This window comes from Gossypium arboreum, chromosome 7, assembly GCF_025698485.1.
Source record: "Gossypium arboreum isolate Shixiya-1 chromosome 7, ASM2569848v2, whole genome shotgun sequence".
Classification (NCBI taxonomy): Eukaryota; Viridiplantae; Streptophyta; class Magnoliopsida; order Malvales; family Malvaceae; genus Gossypium; species Gossypium arboreum.
Genome location: NC_069076.1, coordinates 52,561,319 through 52,579,268, shown reverse-complemented (window position 1 = coordinate 52,579,268; position 17,950 = coordinate 52,561,319). Strand labels below are relative to the sequence as shown.

Sequence of the window (17,950 nt, the reverse complement as noted above, 5' to 3'; positions counted from 1 at the left end):
CCAAGGTAGCCACCTCACTGGGATCCGTCGAAGCCCCCTATACATATTTTAAGTCCGTGATTAAACTTTCAGAACCGATTCTTTCAACCACCTTTGACATCGCTTCAGCTATCAATTCACGAGTAATAGCCCTGACCTTAAATTTGTTTCCTTTACCCCGAAAGGCGTTTGGTATCTCCAATTTTCAACGCAGCCGAAACAATAGCAAGCCTATTAGAAATGGAACTATCGGGGTTACTATTTTCAACAAAGTTAATGACCGAATGACAATCCAAGTTCAAAGTCGCTACTCCTGTTTTTTTCCACAAAGTCATGGGATTCTCCTTGCTTAGACAAAACAGTATCTCTGCTGAGAATTTTCTCAGTCGGAAAAAAAAAAAATTCTGTGGGGTTATTAATTGTGGATTGGATGGCGAGCTTCTGAATTTTGACTCAGCCATTTTAAAATTTAAAGCCCTATGACCCCATTTAAAACAACGGGCCCAGAATCCACCTTAGAAGATCTAACACCCACTCTCGTTTTTGTGTCTTGAGGTCCAGCTATAAAACTAGGCTCAGCCAAGCCCAAATCCGTGGCACCCCGTTCCTTTTCAAAACCCTGGTCCTTAATACCCTCTTAAAAAATTAGGCCTGAAACAGAAGAGCAGCCCAGTTGTGTTTTATGCGTTGAGCCTTCTTCACTTAAAGGGTTATAGTTTTAGTTAAAGATAAAAAGTTTTCGACATTGAAAGAAATTTAAAAGGATACTTTTATATCGATGATAAATATAAACTATATAACTATGTAAAAACCCTTAGTGTTGAAAAGTTACCCATCCTTTAAGAATTTATGTAGCTGCCAAACTTGTCACAGTACCCGTTGCTAAAATACGATTGCACGACAACTTTACATCACAGCTTAAGACGCTATTTACTACTAATTTACCTATAGCATGAGTTCTTGCTGCTAAAATGATGGCATTTGTCAGTGTTAGTACTATAGTAATGAAATATTTACCGTTGCAGAAACCTCTTACAATGATAGAATCCTAGTCATTATAGATTTATAGCAAGAAAATTATCCGTTGTAATATCCTTTATAATGGCGAATATTTAATCCATTAATAAATAAGTCCCTAGCGTCTGAAAACTTATAGTTCTTGGCAGTGACAGAGACCTAATCATCACTAAAATTTATGGTAGTGGTTACCGATCAGTACCTACCATTTCGATATTAAATTGGTACCAAGTAGTTTATATCCCGTTTTAATCAAAATTTCAGTGAATTTCAACCATTGCAGTGTATTTCAACCTGTTTCAGTTAATATCAGCTTTGTATTGGTACATACCGGCCCATACCAATTGGTACAAAAATTTTACATTTTAAACTAATTTTTAAATTTATCTTGACCAAATTAATTTCTCCATAATTACATTTAAAATTAAAAGTTATTAAATTGAATTATTCAACTTAATTAACAATTTTAAAACTTACATTTATATATAAATATATTTATACGGATATAATTGAGATATATTTGCATGTATATATAATATATAATTTATTTTTATCAAAAATATATTATTTATGAAGAAACTAAAACTAAAACTATAAATATATATGTGAAATTTTTAAATGTATATATAATATATCAAGAAATTAAAAATTACATTAGAAATATGTATATATGAAAAAAATTTTAAAAACGTCAATAAACTTAAAAATATATATTGAACCATGCCAATACCAGTACAAGTACGTACCAATATCAAGATAAAAACAGCACGCCCACCAATAAAATACTAACTACCTTACTAAAAATGCTGATCTCTCATTGCTAAAAACTATTTATAGTGACATGATAACTAAACCCGTAAAAAATCTATTGCCCCTAAAACGTTCCTAACAATGATGAGAATGTTACCTCAAGCCAAAATTGTCATGGTTCATTGTTAATGCATTCTAGAGTGACGAGGTAACTATAGAAACATGAAAATGTTACTTAGGATGACAAGAATTCATATTGAGAAATATTTAAACCACTGTAACAAAATAATTGTACCAACAGAAAAATTCATTGTCAGCTATAAATATTAGCTTTATTGACGTAACTTTAACCCGTTTCTAGAAAAAATGATTCTTAAACTAATGCTAAAGTTAGTAGGCATAAACGTATCTATAGTGACACTAAATTATACGTCACCTACAGTACTCGACAAAAACAATATACATAAAAGAAATTAATAATACATTGAACCATTAGGTTAAGAAAGAGGATTTGAACTTTCTAGAATTCAGACCCTCCACTAGCGTCTTTAGTTATGACTAATTTAGCAAGCATAAAAACAATAGAGTAGAAATAATAATAGGGAAGGATACGGAAAAGTAAATGATTAAAAAACACGAGAACAGAAATGCACATCCGCAATTTATTCTATTAGTATTATAATTTATACAATCAAGGTACAAAGATTATGTAAAGATGCTCCACTTGGAAATATGGATTCAACATGCTGAAAGATTCTGATCGATTAACTGCACTGTAGTAATTGTAAATGAAGTCTCGGAAGCACACATCCAGAGTCCACTTTTCCCTGTGTGAACTCATAACGAAATGTCTTTACCAAAAAGTCCACTTATTCCTTTTCCAGGGTCGCTTTGCTTCACTATCGACTCCCCAACCAAAACCTGCCAGATTGCATTTCATGGATTTCAATAACAATTTAACTTCAAATTTCTCACCTAATTTGCAGCACATAGGTCACAAACTTGATCATTTTATTGAATTCAAGGAAAAAAAAAAAAACCTTTCTTTAAATATAACTTAAACCATTGCCACTTGGCACTGGTCAGTATTTTTCTGTATGTAAATACTTTCACTTCTATAACATAGCTATATGCAGCAGAAGGGAAAAAAGATAAATATCAAACGAAGAATGCAATATGCTAAGAACTTGCATAACTTACTGCTTTAACACCCGCTTCTTGGACATAAGCAACATCATCAGGAGTAAAAAGCCCTGATTCTCCTACAACCTGATGGTTAAAATTAATAAAATTATTTGAACAGCTTATGACATGTTTGCACGGACATGCACTAACTTTATCTTTCAATACATAGATAAATGAATGTTCTGAAGCCTCACTTACAATTATATCTTTCTTGCGAATCATCTGGCCACGCTCTCCTTCAAGAAGCTTCTTTGTGTTACTGATATCTACCTCAAATGTTTCTGGGAAAAAAAGGGATGAATTTTAATGCCTAGCAATTTGTGATTGCAGTCGATATGGCAGAGATGTTATTTTCTGATAGACTCTGTTTGTTACTGTTGTTATGGGATCAATGGATGCTTCAATTGTTAACAATATAGTAATTGATACACTTTGCGCTATCTCAGAAGTTGATTTACATGAAAATTGTTGAATCCTAATACTTAAAGCATTAACATGTTATATACACAAAATGCAGAAACGTAGGGAGAAAACCAAAAACTGAAAAGCTAAAGGCAATCAAGAATTTAAACACATTAGATTTAAACTTTCTTGAAAGATATAAAGATTTTAAACACATTAAATTTAACATGTCGAAAAGTTAACCTTATGCTTCGTACAATAACACAGGTTATATCATCTTAGTATTGTTATAAAGTAAAAATCATTCAGGGGTTAATGAATTCACATCCTACAACCACAATTAGGTCATATTATCATAGCCTTATTTTTGAATTATCCAAAGGCAGGTCAAGTTTAAAATTTTTCAAAGATGTTAGCAAGAACTACTCTATTGGAATTTACTTTTTCACCTTCTAGATTTGGTGGGTGCAAGGGTTAAAAACCTGCAACTCTATTCATTCTATCACACATTTATTTTAACAATTGGAAATAATATCCATGTAAATATTCTAAGTGATGTGATCATATGCATATGTATATAGAGTTATGAACTAATCTTTAAATTATTTTGAATTCATTTTCCCCCTTCTGCTCTGGCTAGCATTGTCCCCAGAAAACCAGTTTTCAAAATACCAATTGTGAACACCTGTGATTCGGATCCGATCCACACTTTTATGCCTTCTCAAACAAGTCATACAAGTTGGCAACATCAAAGAAACAAGTTTAAACTATGATCAGAATGAAGCAACTCAATTAGCAATTGCAAAAACTTGAAAAACCTTACCAAGGTTACGATTATTGATACCAATAAGTTCAATCCCCTCTATACCAAGAACACGGTCCATTTCCCTCTCATCATGCACCTAAAGGAAAACAATAAAAAAAGAGCATATATTGGAAAGAAAAAGTTGTATATGAACCGTTAATAAAACCAAATGTTAGAATCTGGTTATGATGCCATAAGTTCAAATCATAGCATCATACAACTTGTAAAAGCATAAAAAGCATTTCCAATTGAAGGGAAAAGAACGGCCTCAAAATGCTCGATAATTATGAAAATTAGCTCCCAAAAGAAATAAGTTTCATGAATCCAAAAATAACCTGAACAATTCAAAACTGATGAAACCATAATAATAACAAAGAAAGCTCTGTCTAACCTCTACAAGAGCCGCCAAACCAAGCATCTTGCAGATTTTAATCATGTATCTGATGTCAAGATCGGGCAAAACAGCAGCAATTAGAAGTATAGCATCTGCTCCTTTAATTCGAGCATAATATATCTGCCATGCATCTATTACAAATTCTTTGCACAATAGAGGACACTGCATTCGTTATGATGGCAAGATGTATACTGATTAACCAAGTGTATATAAAAGAAAAAAATCAAGATTACAGATCAAATAACAAATGACGTATCCAACAAACCTTTACTCCAGCATTACGTATTGCCTCCAAATTTTCAAAGCTTCCCTTGATTGACGAGTAGCAAGTCAGAGAATTAATAAATAGACTAAGCAACTGGATACAAAATCTTCAAAAACAAAAATAAAAATGGCAATGTTTACCTTAAAATACTTTTCATCAGTCAAAACACTCAGACAAGCGGCTCCACCCTTCTCATATGCTCTAGCAATCTCAGCCTATCACAAGAAACATAAACATATCACAAATTACTCAGTAATAAAAAGAAATAGAATGATACAATAAAAATAGATATAGAAGGTTAGTTCACTCTTTCTCCAAGGTTTTACCTGGATTGAAACATACTCTAAAATATCAAAACTTCCTCCCAACCATAATTCCAAGAAGACAACTTTAATCTTATATAAAAAAATATATGGAAGGTTAGTTCACTCTTTCTCTAAGGTTTTACCCGGATTAAAACATACTCTAAAATATCAAAATTTCCTCCCAACCATAATTCCAAGAAGACAACCTTAATCTTATAGAGCATCTATACTTGTATTATCTTATAAACCATGCAGGAGATAGAAAGCTGACAAATGTTTACTGAAAAATATTTGATTAATTCATTAATAACATCATAAATATACCAGATGGTGTTTATAAATTCCAACCATCAAACCTCACTAGCGGGTTTTCATCAGCAGGACATTTTATGAGTCCTCTAATCTCGTTGGGGGAAGAACCTCAATTTTATGACAAATCCAGTCAAATTTTCGTATCAAATAGTAAGTATCATAAACGCGGTTAGATGATTGATAAATGTACCATTAGATATATTTATTTATAAAATAAGTATATTATTAAATTAGGATAATTTTCTTCCAAAAAGTATGGACTAGAAATAAAGAAAGGTACTTAACTGGGTCAAAATTCTCTCTGAGAATTCCTCTGCTAGGCGAAGCCTTCTTAACTTCAGCAATTAAACCAGGCAATCCAGTCCGCAAATGGGCAGCTTTAAGAGACCCGACGAAATCTCTAGTTGGAGGTGCATTCTCGATAACCTTCTTCAATGAAAGCAAAGGCTTCTTCTCTTTCATCTGCCAAACCCAAAAAATCATTATATCACCATACAGTTAAAAAAAAAAAGGCAAGGACGAATACCTTGACCTGATTAAAATTGTAAAATATAAAATTAAAAAAATTTACTTGGGAAACTTCCACATCTTTGTGCCAAACTATTTCTTCAAGCATGTTACGAGGAGTGTTTCCCTCATTCTGTAAACGGAATTCGAAGGGACCCACGTAATGCAAAGGCGGACCCGACGGTGGACGCCGCCGTATTCTAATCCCTTGACTCGCTGCGACTTCGTTTTGCAACATTCCAACTTCCCATTCCCTTAGCTTCAAAGAATCTTCCTCATCTTCTTTTCCCGGAAATATCGTCCCCGACTACACACAAATTTTATTTTAGAAAGAAGAGTATTAGATTCAATGTGTGTAAGTAAAATGATTATTATTAATAACCTGTTGAGCTCGAATGGAGGGAAAATGGAATCGCCGATGCTGAAGGTCCATTGAGGAGCGTCTGAGGAAGAAATTAGGTCGCTGATTAGGGGAAGGAATAGAGTGGAAGGAAATTCCAGGAGCTGTTTTCATTGAAACTAATCCCTCCATTTTTGCAATTGATGGAAACCCTAGCTCCTGCACTTTGATTTTATACACTTTTTACGGTCGAAGTGGGGAACATGAAAGATATATTTGGTATGTATAAATGGTAATTTCTCCAAGATTTTTGTTTCTTTTTTTTAATAAAGATTTTTCTTTCCTTTTATTATTATTAATTTCGTCGTTTTATCTGAATGTGTTTTTTTTTTATGGAAGATACTTTTGGGCTTAATATCAAAATGGTTTGTCAGTTTAATTAAGTAACAAAACGGTATGTGGGAGTGGTGCCTTTCTCGCACATATTTTCTAAATAATTTTTTTAAAAAATATTATTTTATTTAGCGATTCTATTTATATAGATAAAATTACTTTTATATAATAGATATACGGTTAAAATATGGGTCAAACTTAGACCCATGACCGGCCCGTTTAAAATGACGTCACTTGAACTAGCGACAAAAGTCATACCTCCTTGATAGGCGACATTGGTTTTAATCATTCGTCTTCTTCGTCAGACTTTTGACACTATAACTTTTCAGTATTTAGTCCCTGAAAAAAAAAAGAGAGAATGAGAGACCTTATAAACATGGTCACAAGAAGGGTCTCGCAATGAGAAAAAAAAAGAGGGAAAGATAAGTGAGGAAGGGGAAGAAAGAAAGAACGAAAAACAAAAAAAAGTATGTATTATTTTAGTAATTAATATTTTTTAATTTAAAGGGATTAATTATTTTATATTGCTTTTATTATTAATTATTATAAATTGTTTGTGTTTAGTTTGGTGTTTTGTGATTTTTTTATAAATGTTATTTTTTAATTATTTGAAAGTTATTTTGTTAATAATTTATGATTAGGTTATAAATTGTTTGTATTTAGTTTAGTGTTTTATGAATTAATATTAATGTAAATTTTTTTAAAAAATTATAGTTATTTTGTTAATAATTTATGATTAGGTTATAAATTATTTGTGTTTAGTTTAGTGTTTTGTGATTTTTATGAATGTAAATTTTTATTTTAATTATTTTATAGTTATTACATTAGTAATTTATGATTAGGTTATAAATTTTTGTGTTTAGTTTAGTGTTTTGTGATTTTTCATGAATGTAATTATTTTTTTGTATTTTTAAAATTATTTGAAAGACATTTTGATAGTAATTTATGGTTAGGTTATAAATTGTTTGTATTTAATTTAATGTTTATTGTGATTTTTATGAATGTAAAATTTTTGTTTTTTTTAATTATTTGAAAGTTATTTTATTAGTAATTTCGATTAGGTTATAAATTATTTGTATTTAGTTTAGTGTTTATTGTGATTTTTATTAATTTAATTTTTAAATTATTTTGAAGTTATTTTGTTAGTAATTTATTATTAGGTTATAAATTGTTTGTGTTTAGTTTAGTGTTTAATGTGACCTGTTATAAATGTAATTTTTGTGTTTTTTAAATTATTTTAAAGTTATTTTGTTAGTAATTTATGATTAGGTTATAAATTTTTTGTTTAGTTTAATGTGTATTGTGATTTGTTATAATGTAATTTTATTTATTTTTGATTTATTTGATAATTTTTTTTGATTTATTGAAATGTTGATTAAATTTGTTTTTATATAATTTTATAGGTTGTTTGAAAGAAACTAAACATGTATGTTTCTATTTTATTTTTTGTCGATTCGTATGTTTTTATGTTTAGATATTTTATGTTTATTTTAATTATATTATTATAAACTAACATAATTTTTTTATGTAGGTAAAATATGATAATTTATGAGATATTTTTATTGTGTTTTTCCTGTGTTTTTTTTTGTTACTCAAATTCCAAATTATTTATTGTGCTTTTTGCAACAAATTAAATGAATTCCTTTTTTTAATTGTAGATTTGCAACAAATAGGTTCTTTGATTAATAATGATGATCGTATATCAAGTACTATTAATGAGATGATAATAAAATTGTTATTTGTCACTCACGTCATTTACGAAATTAAATTAGATTATATTAACTATTTTGCTAATTTAATAATGTCAAGGCTCGTACCGCGCATTGAAGGGTCGTGTTAATAGTATAGGCTATCCGCCAGATGAACGTCTAATGCCATACTTGGAGTTAGCTAGATCTGGATCAGTGGCATTGATCCGGACCTTTAATCTGCTATATGACTTAATATCTGCTTTGATAGAGCGATGGCGTCCGGAGACCCACACATTTCATTTGTCGTGTGGAGAGTGCACCATCACTCTACAAGATGTTGCACTGCAGCTCGGGCTCCCCATCGACGGGAATGAGGTCACAGGCGTAAATTAGATATCTAGGTCGGCCGCCCTTTGCTATAACTTACTTGGACGCTTGCCTAATGAGGGAAAATTTACCGGTTTGAGGTTTTCATGGCTAAAGGCCAATTTCAAGCATATACCGAGTACTACCAGTGAATGGGAGGTGATGCACGCCGTTCAAGCTTACATTATGCACATTATAGGGGGTGTACTTGATGTACTTGCCCCTATTATCTGATTTGCATAACATCCGTTCGTACAGTTGGGGTCCGCAATGCTAGCTATGTTTTATCGCGAACTTTGTCGGATGACAAATCCTTTTGCGGTGGACATAGGCAGATGCCTCATATTGCTGCAGTCTTAGGCGTTTTATTGGATGCCATTCTTGGCATTGATTAGTCACCAATCATGTAACAGCCTAATTTTCAGTGGTGCCGAAAATAGTGATTCGAGATCACTTAATCCGACGAGTGAGTTTAAAAATTTAAATAAATTAACATTTATAAGTCAAGTATGACATTAGAAGTATTTTTGAATTAGTGAATTTTGTGATATAAAAGAATTTATTAGAAAAATTGGGTCAAAAACGAGTTATCGAGACCTCATATTCATAAACCGAGCCATAAATATTTTTAGAAATATTTATGGAGTTTTATTGACTTAGTATTAAAGTTTCGTTAGGAAATTTTAATGTTTTGATAGTTAATTAATTAAAAAGAACTAAATTGTAAAAGGTGCAAAATTTGTTAAAGTGATTAAGTAGCATAAGTGATAATTAAGGGAGGACCAAATAGATAATTTGGCACATGGGTAGTGGTTGGACAGCATGTGGGAAGAAGAAAATAACAAAGCTAGTGTGAACAAGGGCAAAATTGGAAAATAAATAAAATTAAATGTTAAAGTTGAATTAAATTGAATTTGTAGACATTTCTTTCTCATTTGTTCATCTAAAAAGGCTGTAGCAGGTCTTCTAAGCTGGTTTTTCATATTTTTACATCATGTGAGTTCAATTCTTGCTTTTTCTTTGTAATTTTTATGTTTTTGTGACTTTTACAATTAGGTCTAACTATTGAATTCATTAGTTTTTGATTCTATGGGTGATTTTGAAAGTTACCATGAATGAGTACTGGAGGTTTATGATGAATTATCATGTATTTGAAGCTTTAATTTCATTATATGATGATTTTATTAAGTGATTTTAATAGAAATTGATTTTTAGGACTTAATTGTGAAAAGTTAAGAATTAGGGTTTGGTGCTAAAATTTTAAATGCCAAAGGCTTTGTAATAGTCTAAAATGATTAGGTAAAGTGTTAATTGAGAAAAATAAACTCACTTGATGAGTTAATTGATCAGGGATTAAATTGTAAAAATTGTAAAATTTGGGGTAAAAGTGTAATTTTGAAAATTTAAGGGCATAAATTGTGAGGTGAATTAGATGCTAATGAATGGAAAATTTTATGTTATAGACCAAGAGCTCAAAGAAAGTCGTGGAAAAGAGAAAATAGTTAATTAGTCCATGAATTTTCTACAACTTTTGCAAACTACACTAGATAAGTTCATATGGTTGAATTTTATGATTGATTGTTAAAATTAGAGATTATATAATGTATTATTTCGTATCTTTGTTATGGAATCATGATTATTGTGATAAAATGAAAATCGAAACAAAAGTTCAAATTAAATAGAACGCAGGACTGAGTACTATCGTTCTGTGATTAGTGACAAATTGATGGATAAGACCATGACAAAGTGTGGAATGTAAGACCATAGCTAGGCTATGGCATTTCAGCGAAAAGACCATAACTGGATTATGGCATTGTCAATGAAAGACCATGGTTAGACCATGGAAGTACATGTGTGTACGTGTAAAACTATAGCTGGGCTATGGCATCGTAATGAAGTGTAATACCATAGCAGGCCAATGGCATTGTGATATGTGTAAGAATGTGGCAAGGTCATGGTAATATATGTGTAAGACCATAGTTGGGCTATGGCATTAAGCAAATGATGTACTTAAATTCGTAAGACGTTCTCTAATTTGACAAGAATTGGCAAGTGTTATACGAACTAAAGTGATAGAATTCATTTAGTTGTGATATTGAGCTTAATCAAGTAAATTCATCATTTGAGATTGTGATTGGCAGGGAATATTAATGAAATGCTCTAATGTTTTGTTATTTCTTGTTCGGTAAGATTTATTTGAAAACCTATAAACTTATTAAGCTTTCATAAGCTTACTTTTGTGTGTTAAATGTTCATTATAGATTAACAAGAGTTCGGTGGATCGGATCAACACATCAGGCCACACTATCTAGATTTCACCGGTAGATTTTGTAATACAACTTATGGTTTATATGGCATGTATAGAATTGAATGAAAAGGAAGTAAATGAAAAAGAAGTAAACTTGTAAGATAGTTATAAATGGCTCTTATACATATATGTTAGTTTAAGTGCATGTATTTAATAGTATCTAATAATAGTCAATAAATGGAATTACATGGTAAGTTTTTGCAAATGAGTACTGTAATGACTTATTACGTTTAAAACTTGATATTTGACTTAAATTTGGTTGCTTGGTTGAGATATATTGGTATAAGGAAATGTGTATGCAGGTTGATTTTGGAATGGGTGAGAAAAATGGCCTTAAAATGGCCTAATTTCGTCCACAATGGTAGACACATGGGCGTGTGTCTTGACCGTGTGTGACACACCGCCTAGGCCTAGCATATGGGTTTGTAGTCCGACCGTGTATCCTCTGCGCCTTAAATTCGAGAAACAAAATACTCAGGATTGTGCACACGGGCAGAGATATGGGTGTGTGTGTTGGGCATGTTAAAACTGCATCTTCATGTTTTACAAGTCAGAGAGTTACACGAGTTAGGGACACGGCTGTGTGACCTGTGTCACTTGGTTGTGTGAGCCACACGGCCTATCCACACGAGCGTGTGACCTCTGTTTATGAGAAAAAAATTTAAATTTCACTAAAAAATCCTACGATACTAATTTAATTTCAACCCGATTCTAACTTTCATTTTGGGCCTTGAGGGTCTATTCTAATGACGTTATGGATAATGTCATGAAATGAATAGTAATTGGTATCAATTGTCTGTAATTATTCTGAAAACTCCAGTAATACTTTGTAACCCTATTTTGAAGATGAATTCAGGGCTAAGGGTGTTACATTTATTGGTATCAGAGCTTTGTTTTATCGATTCTTGAAATGAATATGATGTGTGAAGTGTCTAGAAATACCTGCTATATAAATTTGTGATAGTGTGATGTGTATGGTCCGATCTAATCCTTGTTTTTCTTATAGATTGTAAAGATGTTATGTAAAATCCAAATCCAGCCTAGATGTTATGGCCGAATCCGGCAATACCATATGAGAGTGTTTTGGCAAACCTTTCGACACATAAAAATTGTTCCAAATATTATCTGCTACTCAGTTCGAAAGAAACCATAAATTTATTAATTGGCTTGAAAATATTTCTTAACTCGCGGAAGCTTTAACATCCAAATACTTCTTGTTACCATTTTACTTACGAAAACCATAGTTAAGTTTTAAAAAAAACATGCTTTAGCGTTGCAATTAGTATTCCAAAATCACAGTTCAAAAACCCAGATTAAAACCAAAAGTCCAAGTCCAAAATTACATCAAAATTCCCAGAAATAATGAATAAGCTATAGTTAAAAGTTCATAAACCAGAACATGTGTGGTCGTGGTCACCGTCAAGTCGTCCACTGTGCCAATCTGCCTACCGTTGGGATTACCTGAACTGGTAAACAAACAAAGGGTGAGTTTTCGCAAACTCAGTGTGTACATCCCCACAGTTCAGCATGCAATCAAATAGCAGAATACAATCATAATCCGGGCCTGAGCCCTTCACAGAATCGTTAGGGACTTTGGCCCATCCAGAAACAGAATTAGATCCAGACTTAGGGCTTTAGCCCATCACAGATATAACATGCATAACAGATCAGAATATCAGAAACATGCCCACCAACCCTGCACACCAACTCCGTCTAACCCAACACACCATGTAGGGATAAAATTGACCCACCCATCCTTACACAACAAATATGGGGATAATATCAACCCATCCAACCCTACACACCATAGTGTACCGTAATGCGGCACATAACATAAATACGCAGCTTAGCTGCCAGATAACGGGCTTATAAAGCCCTTCAGTTCTTCCTTCACTTCATCAAACCCACCCCAATGCAATGCATCATACAAGAATGCCATGCTATAGTGCAGATTAACAATCATATACTCGTAGTCATATCAGAACATATACATATACATGCATCACAGTATCATATCTCAGAATAGGGGTCTAAGTAATGCTTACCGACCCTATGATAGATCACAGTCGTCTTGGGTGACCCATGCAACCTTATAGTATATTTCAGACAAATGGGCTCACACGCTAATATGGCCTGCTCGTGTGGCCCCACACGCCCTTGTGGCCTACACGGCCCAAATTGGCCTTGGCCGTGTGGATCACACAGCCTGGCCCAAATTTCCACAGGCTCGTGTGGTTCACCCGTGTGGGGCCACATGCCTATGTTGCCCACACGACCGAATTGGCCGAGCCCATGTCTCACGCACGGCCTACCAGCCTTCACACGGCCTACCACCCTTCACTCGGCCTGGTTTGTCGACCACACGCCCGTGTACTGTCACCCGTCTTTTGCTGAAACTCATTTTCTATGCAATCAGAGTATACACCTATTACGATTTGATGTTTAAACGATCCCGGAGCACTCTAGAACCGCGACGAAAACGATAACCATCAGTCATACACAGGAAACCTGATTAAAACTAGCATCGACAGAACGCTTTTCTGCTTTTGTCGAAACTCATTTTCTGTGCAATCAGAGTACACACCTATTACGATTCAATGTTTAAACGATCCTTGAGCACTCTAGAACCTGACGAAAATGATAACCAGCAATCACACACAGGAAACCTGATTAAAACCTTCGAATAGTACCTAACCGAGAGTAAAAATAAACCTTTCATTATTCACTTAAAAATGAAACCTTTCATTATTTTCTTAATCAAAATATAACTAAAACGACCATAACGTACTTACCGAAAACTTGTCGAACAGTATGCGTAGGAAAAAGTTGAAGAAGGATCGAACAAGAAAAGAACAAAGACGACAGCAAGTTGAGGAAGAGGAAACAACAGAGAAAGGAAAAAAAAGAAAACTTTCAAGAAAAAGGAGAAAAACAAGAATAGGATTCTATCAGATTTTCCCCCAACTACCCACTACCTACTCAAGCTCAACTTCTTCAGTATTTAAAAATCACTAAAATTCCTTTGCAGAACCGAGCAAAAATATAAACTCCCCTACCCACGTAGAGACTCGAACTCCAGGCCTATAACATATTAACACTCCACTTAACCACCAGACCAGTAGGCCCATTCTGATATAATCTCACTTACATTTAAACTTAAGTCTACTGAACCAGAGTAAGGCCTTATCCATAAAAATACCATAATTTACAAAATGCAAGGCTTTAACTTGGAACCTCTCACACACACCCTTAACTACTGAAGCAAATACAGATTTATGTCACAGACAAACAAAAATAAATATATGAGATTTTGGGGCGTTACAACTCTACCCCCTTAAAGAGAATTTCGTCCTCAAAATTTTACTTGATCAGCAAAGGTGAGGATATTGCTGATGCATTGAATCCTCCGACTCCCAAGTGGCCTCCTCAGTGCTATGATTCAACTACAGCACCTTTACTAGCAGGTTAGATTTCCTACATAGTACCTTAACGTCACGATCTAGGATCTGAACCAGCTCCTCTTCGAATGTTAGATCTGGTTTAACCTCAATCTCCTCCACAGGCATAATAGGCTTGGGATCAGAGCGATAACGTCTCAACATCGAGATGTGGAACACACCATGTATGCAATCTAACTCTGGAGGTAGCTCCAACTGGTATGCAACTCGCCCCACTCGCTTCAGAATCCGGTATGACCCAATAAACTGAGGGCTCAGCTTACCCTTGCGACCGAACCTCAGAATTTTCTTCCATGGCGAGACCTTAAGAAAAACCATATCCCCCACAGAATACTTGATGTCTTTCCTCTTCAAATTAGCATACGACTTCTGTCTATTAGAAGCCGCTTTCAAATAATCTCGAATCAAGCAAACTTTATCCTCAGTCTCCGATATCAACTTCGAACCTAGAACACGTCACTCACCCAACTCAGTCCAGCATAAGAGAGTGCGACACTTACGACCGTACAGCGCCTCATAAGGTGCCATCTGTATACTAGACTGATAGCTATTGTTGTAAGCGAACTCAGCTAGAGGCAAGTACTCCTCCCAACTACCTCGGAAGTCAATCACACAACTCCTTAACATATCCTCCAATATCTGAATCACCCTCTCTGACTGACCATCTGTCTACGGATGGAAAGCAGTACTAAAGTCTAATCTTGATCCCAAAGCCTCATGAAGCTTCTGCCAGAATCGAGACGTAAAACGAGGATCCCTATTAGAAATGATCATGACAGGTACCCCATGTAGCCTCACAATATCTGAAATGTGGAGTTTGGCTAACTTCTGTAGGGAGAAGTCTGTCTTCATAGGGATAAAATGCGTAGTCTTAGTCAATCGGTCCACGATGATCCAAACAGAATCCTTCTTAGTGGGTGTTAGGGGTAACCCACTAACGAAGTCCATCGTTACTCGTTATCATTTCCACATCGGTATCTTAACCAGCTGCAGCAAACCCGAAGGTAATTGATGCTCAACCTTAACCTGCTGACAAGTCAAACAGTGAGTAACAAAGTTGGTAACCTCACGTTTCAAGCTTGGCCACCAGTACAACTCCCAAAGATCTCGGTACATCTTGTTCCCATCGGGATGCATAGCATATGGACCACTATGCGCCTCCCTCAGAATCAACTGTCTCAAATCTTCATCCTTTGGTATATAGATTTGTTCTCGAAAACACAATACCCCATCATTGTTAATTCTAAAATCAGTCGTAACACTATCCTCTAATTGACGAAAACGCAACTCCAGAGACTTATCCTCCTTCTGTTTATCTCTGATCTGATCAATCCATGTCGGTCTAACCTGAAGTTCCGCCAACAGACTCCCATCATCAAAAAGACTTAGTCGAGTGAACATCGCTCTTAGATCGATCATAGACCAACGACTTAACGCATCAGCCACCACATTGGCATTACCAGGATGGTACTCAATACTACAGTCATAATCCTTAAGCAGTTCTACCCATCGACGCTGCCTAAAGTTTAACTCCTTTTGGGTGAGGAGATACTTGAAGCTCTTGTGATCAGTGTAGATGGTACACTTCTCACCGTACAAATAGTACCTTCAGATCTTAAGAGCAAAGACTACTGCTGCTAGCTCCAAATCATGCGTTGGATAATTAGCCTCATGAGTCTTGAGTTGACGAGACGTATACGCAACAACCTTACTGTCTTGCTTTAGGACACAACCCAGACCCACATACGACGCATCACTATATACTACAAAATCTTTATCGGGTTCAAGCTGGATCAGAACAGGTGCCTGAGTTAACACGGTCTTGAGCTTCTCAAAGCTCTCCTGCTGTGCATCATTCCATACAAAAGGAACTCCTTTACGTAGTAACTTAGTCATCGGTGCAGTAATCAAAGAGAACCCCTCTACGAAGCGATGATAATATCCTTCTAGCCCTAGAAAAATGTGGATTTCTGACACATTCTTTGGCTGTTTCCAACTCAACACAACCTTAATCTTACGATGATCCACACAAATCCCCTCAGAAGAAACTACATAACCTAGAAATGTCACTTCTCGAAGCCAGAACTCACACTTGCTGAACTTCACATACAACTGTTTCTCACGAAGAATTTGTAGAACCACTTTTAAATACTCATCTTGCTGATCCTCTGTCTTAGATTACACCAGAATGTCATCGAAGAAAACCACCACGAACTGATCCAAGTAGGGCTGAAACACACAATTCATCAAGTCTATGAATGCCACTGGTGCATTAGTCAACCCAAAGGGCATAACTAGGAACTCGTAATGTCCATAACGAGTCCTAAATGTCGTCTTATGCACATTAGCCTCCTTTACTCTCAACTGATGATACCCTGATCGTAGATCGATCTTAGAAAACACTAAAGCCCCTCTGAACTGATCGAACAAGTCATCTATCCTCGAAAGTGGGTACTTATTCTTGATCGTCAACTTGTTCAACTAACAACAATCGATACACATCCTCATTGTACCATCCTTCTTCTTTATGAACAGAACAGGTGCTCTCCATGGAGACATACTAGGCCGAATGAACCCACGATCCAACAACTCTTGAATCTGAGCCTTAAGTTCAGTCTGCTCCTTTGGTGCCATTCGATAAGGGGCGATAGACACCGGAGCTATACCTAGAAACAACTCAATTCTAAATTCTACCTCACGATTCGAAGGTAATCCCGGTAGTTCCTCTGGGAAAACATCTGGAAAGTCCCTCACTGTTCGAATGTCTTTAACCGAAGAGTCTCCAGAATCAACAACACTGATATAAGCCAAATATACCTCACACCCCTTTCTTACTAACTTCTCTGCCACTAATGTGGATATCACATTAGTCAGATAATTTTGTCGTTCCCCAATCACGGCTACCTTAATATCCTTCTCGATTCTCAAAACAATCCTTTTTACAGTACAATCCAGACTCATTCGGTGTTTGACTAACCAGTCCATACCCAAAATTAGGTCAAACTCCCCAAATGGAAGCTCCATCAGATCAGCCAGAAACACAATCCCTTAAACCTCTAATGGTACGTCTCTAAATAGTTTATTAACTCCAACAGACTACCCCAATGGACTCACCACTATTATTTCACTAGAACTGCTCTCAAATGGTAACCCCAAGGTCTTAGACACTGCACTAGCTATGTAAGAATGTGTAGAGCCTATATCTATCAATGCAAAGTAAGGTACATTAAAATTTAAGAACGTACCCGTGATGACGTTCGGAGTATCTTGGTCCTCACGACGATGTACAGCATAAACCAATGCAGGCTGTCTCACCTCAGTCGATACAGCACCTCTGCTTGGTGCTCTCTGTCATTGGCCCATGCCGTTACCACCCCTAGCTTGACCTCAGCCCCTAGGTGGCTGCTGAACTACCCTCGGTAGTTGTGCAGTCTCCGTAGTCGGAGCTTGCATCTAATTAGTCCTTAATGGAC

At 35.0% G+C, this 17,950-nt stretch overlaps 1 protein-coding gene across 1 annotated transcript; it reads right to left on the bottom strand.

Moving 5' to 3' along the window:
- Positions 1 to 2,355: 2,355 nt before the first annotated feature.
- On the bottom strand, positions 2,356 to 6,597 carry LOC108457710 (indole-3-glycerol phosphate synthase, chloroplastic-like). The gene is made up of 10 exons (XM_017756796.2): positions 6,304 to 6,597; positions 5,986 to 6,228; positions 5,700 to 5,876; positions 4,938 to 5,012; positions 4,798 to 4,842; positions 4,530 to 4,694; positions 4,157 to 4,235; positions 3,130 to 3,212; positions 2,947 to 3,015; positions 2,356 to 2,667 (listed from the first exon to the last, which is right to left on the bottom strand). The coding sequence occupies exons 1-10, from the start codon at positions 6,451 to 6,453 to the stop codon at positions 2,584 to 2,586; spliced, it is 1,170 nt and encodes a 389-aa protein (XP_017612285.1). The 5' UTR covers positions 6,454 to 6,597; the 3' UTR covers positions 2,356 to 2,583.
- Positions 6,598 to 17,950: the final 11,353 nt, after the last annotated feature.

Coding starts and splice junctions, on each gene's coding strand:
- LOC108457710 (XM_017756796.2), bottom strand. CDS start 6,453: ATGGAGGGATTAGTTTCAATGAAAACAGCTCCTGGAATTTCCTTCCAC. Junction 4,843..4,937: donor CTGATGAAAAGTATTTTAAG/GTAAACATTGCC, acceptor TCGTCAATCAAG/GGAAGCTTTGAAAATTTGGA. Junction 4,695..4,797: donor TACGTAATGCTGGAGTAAAG/GTTTGTTGGATA, acceptor TAACGAATGCAG/TGTCCTCTATTGTGCAAAGA.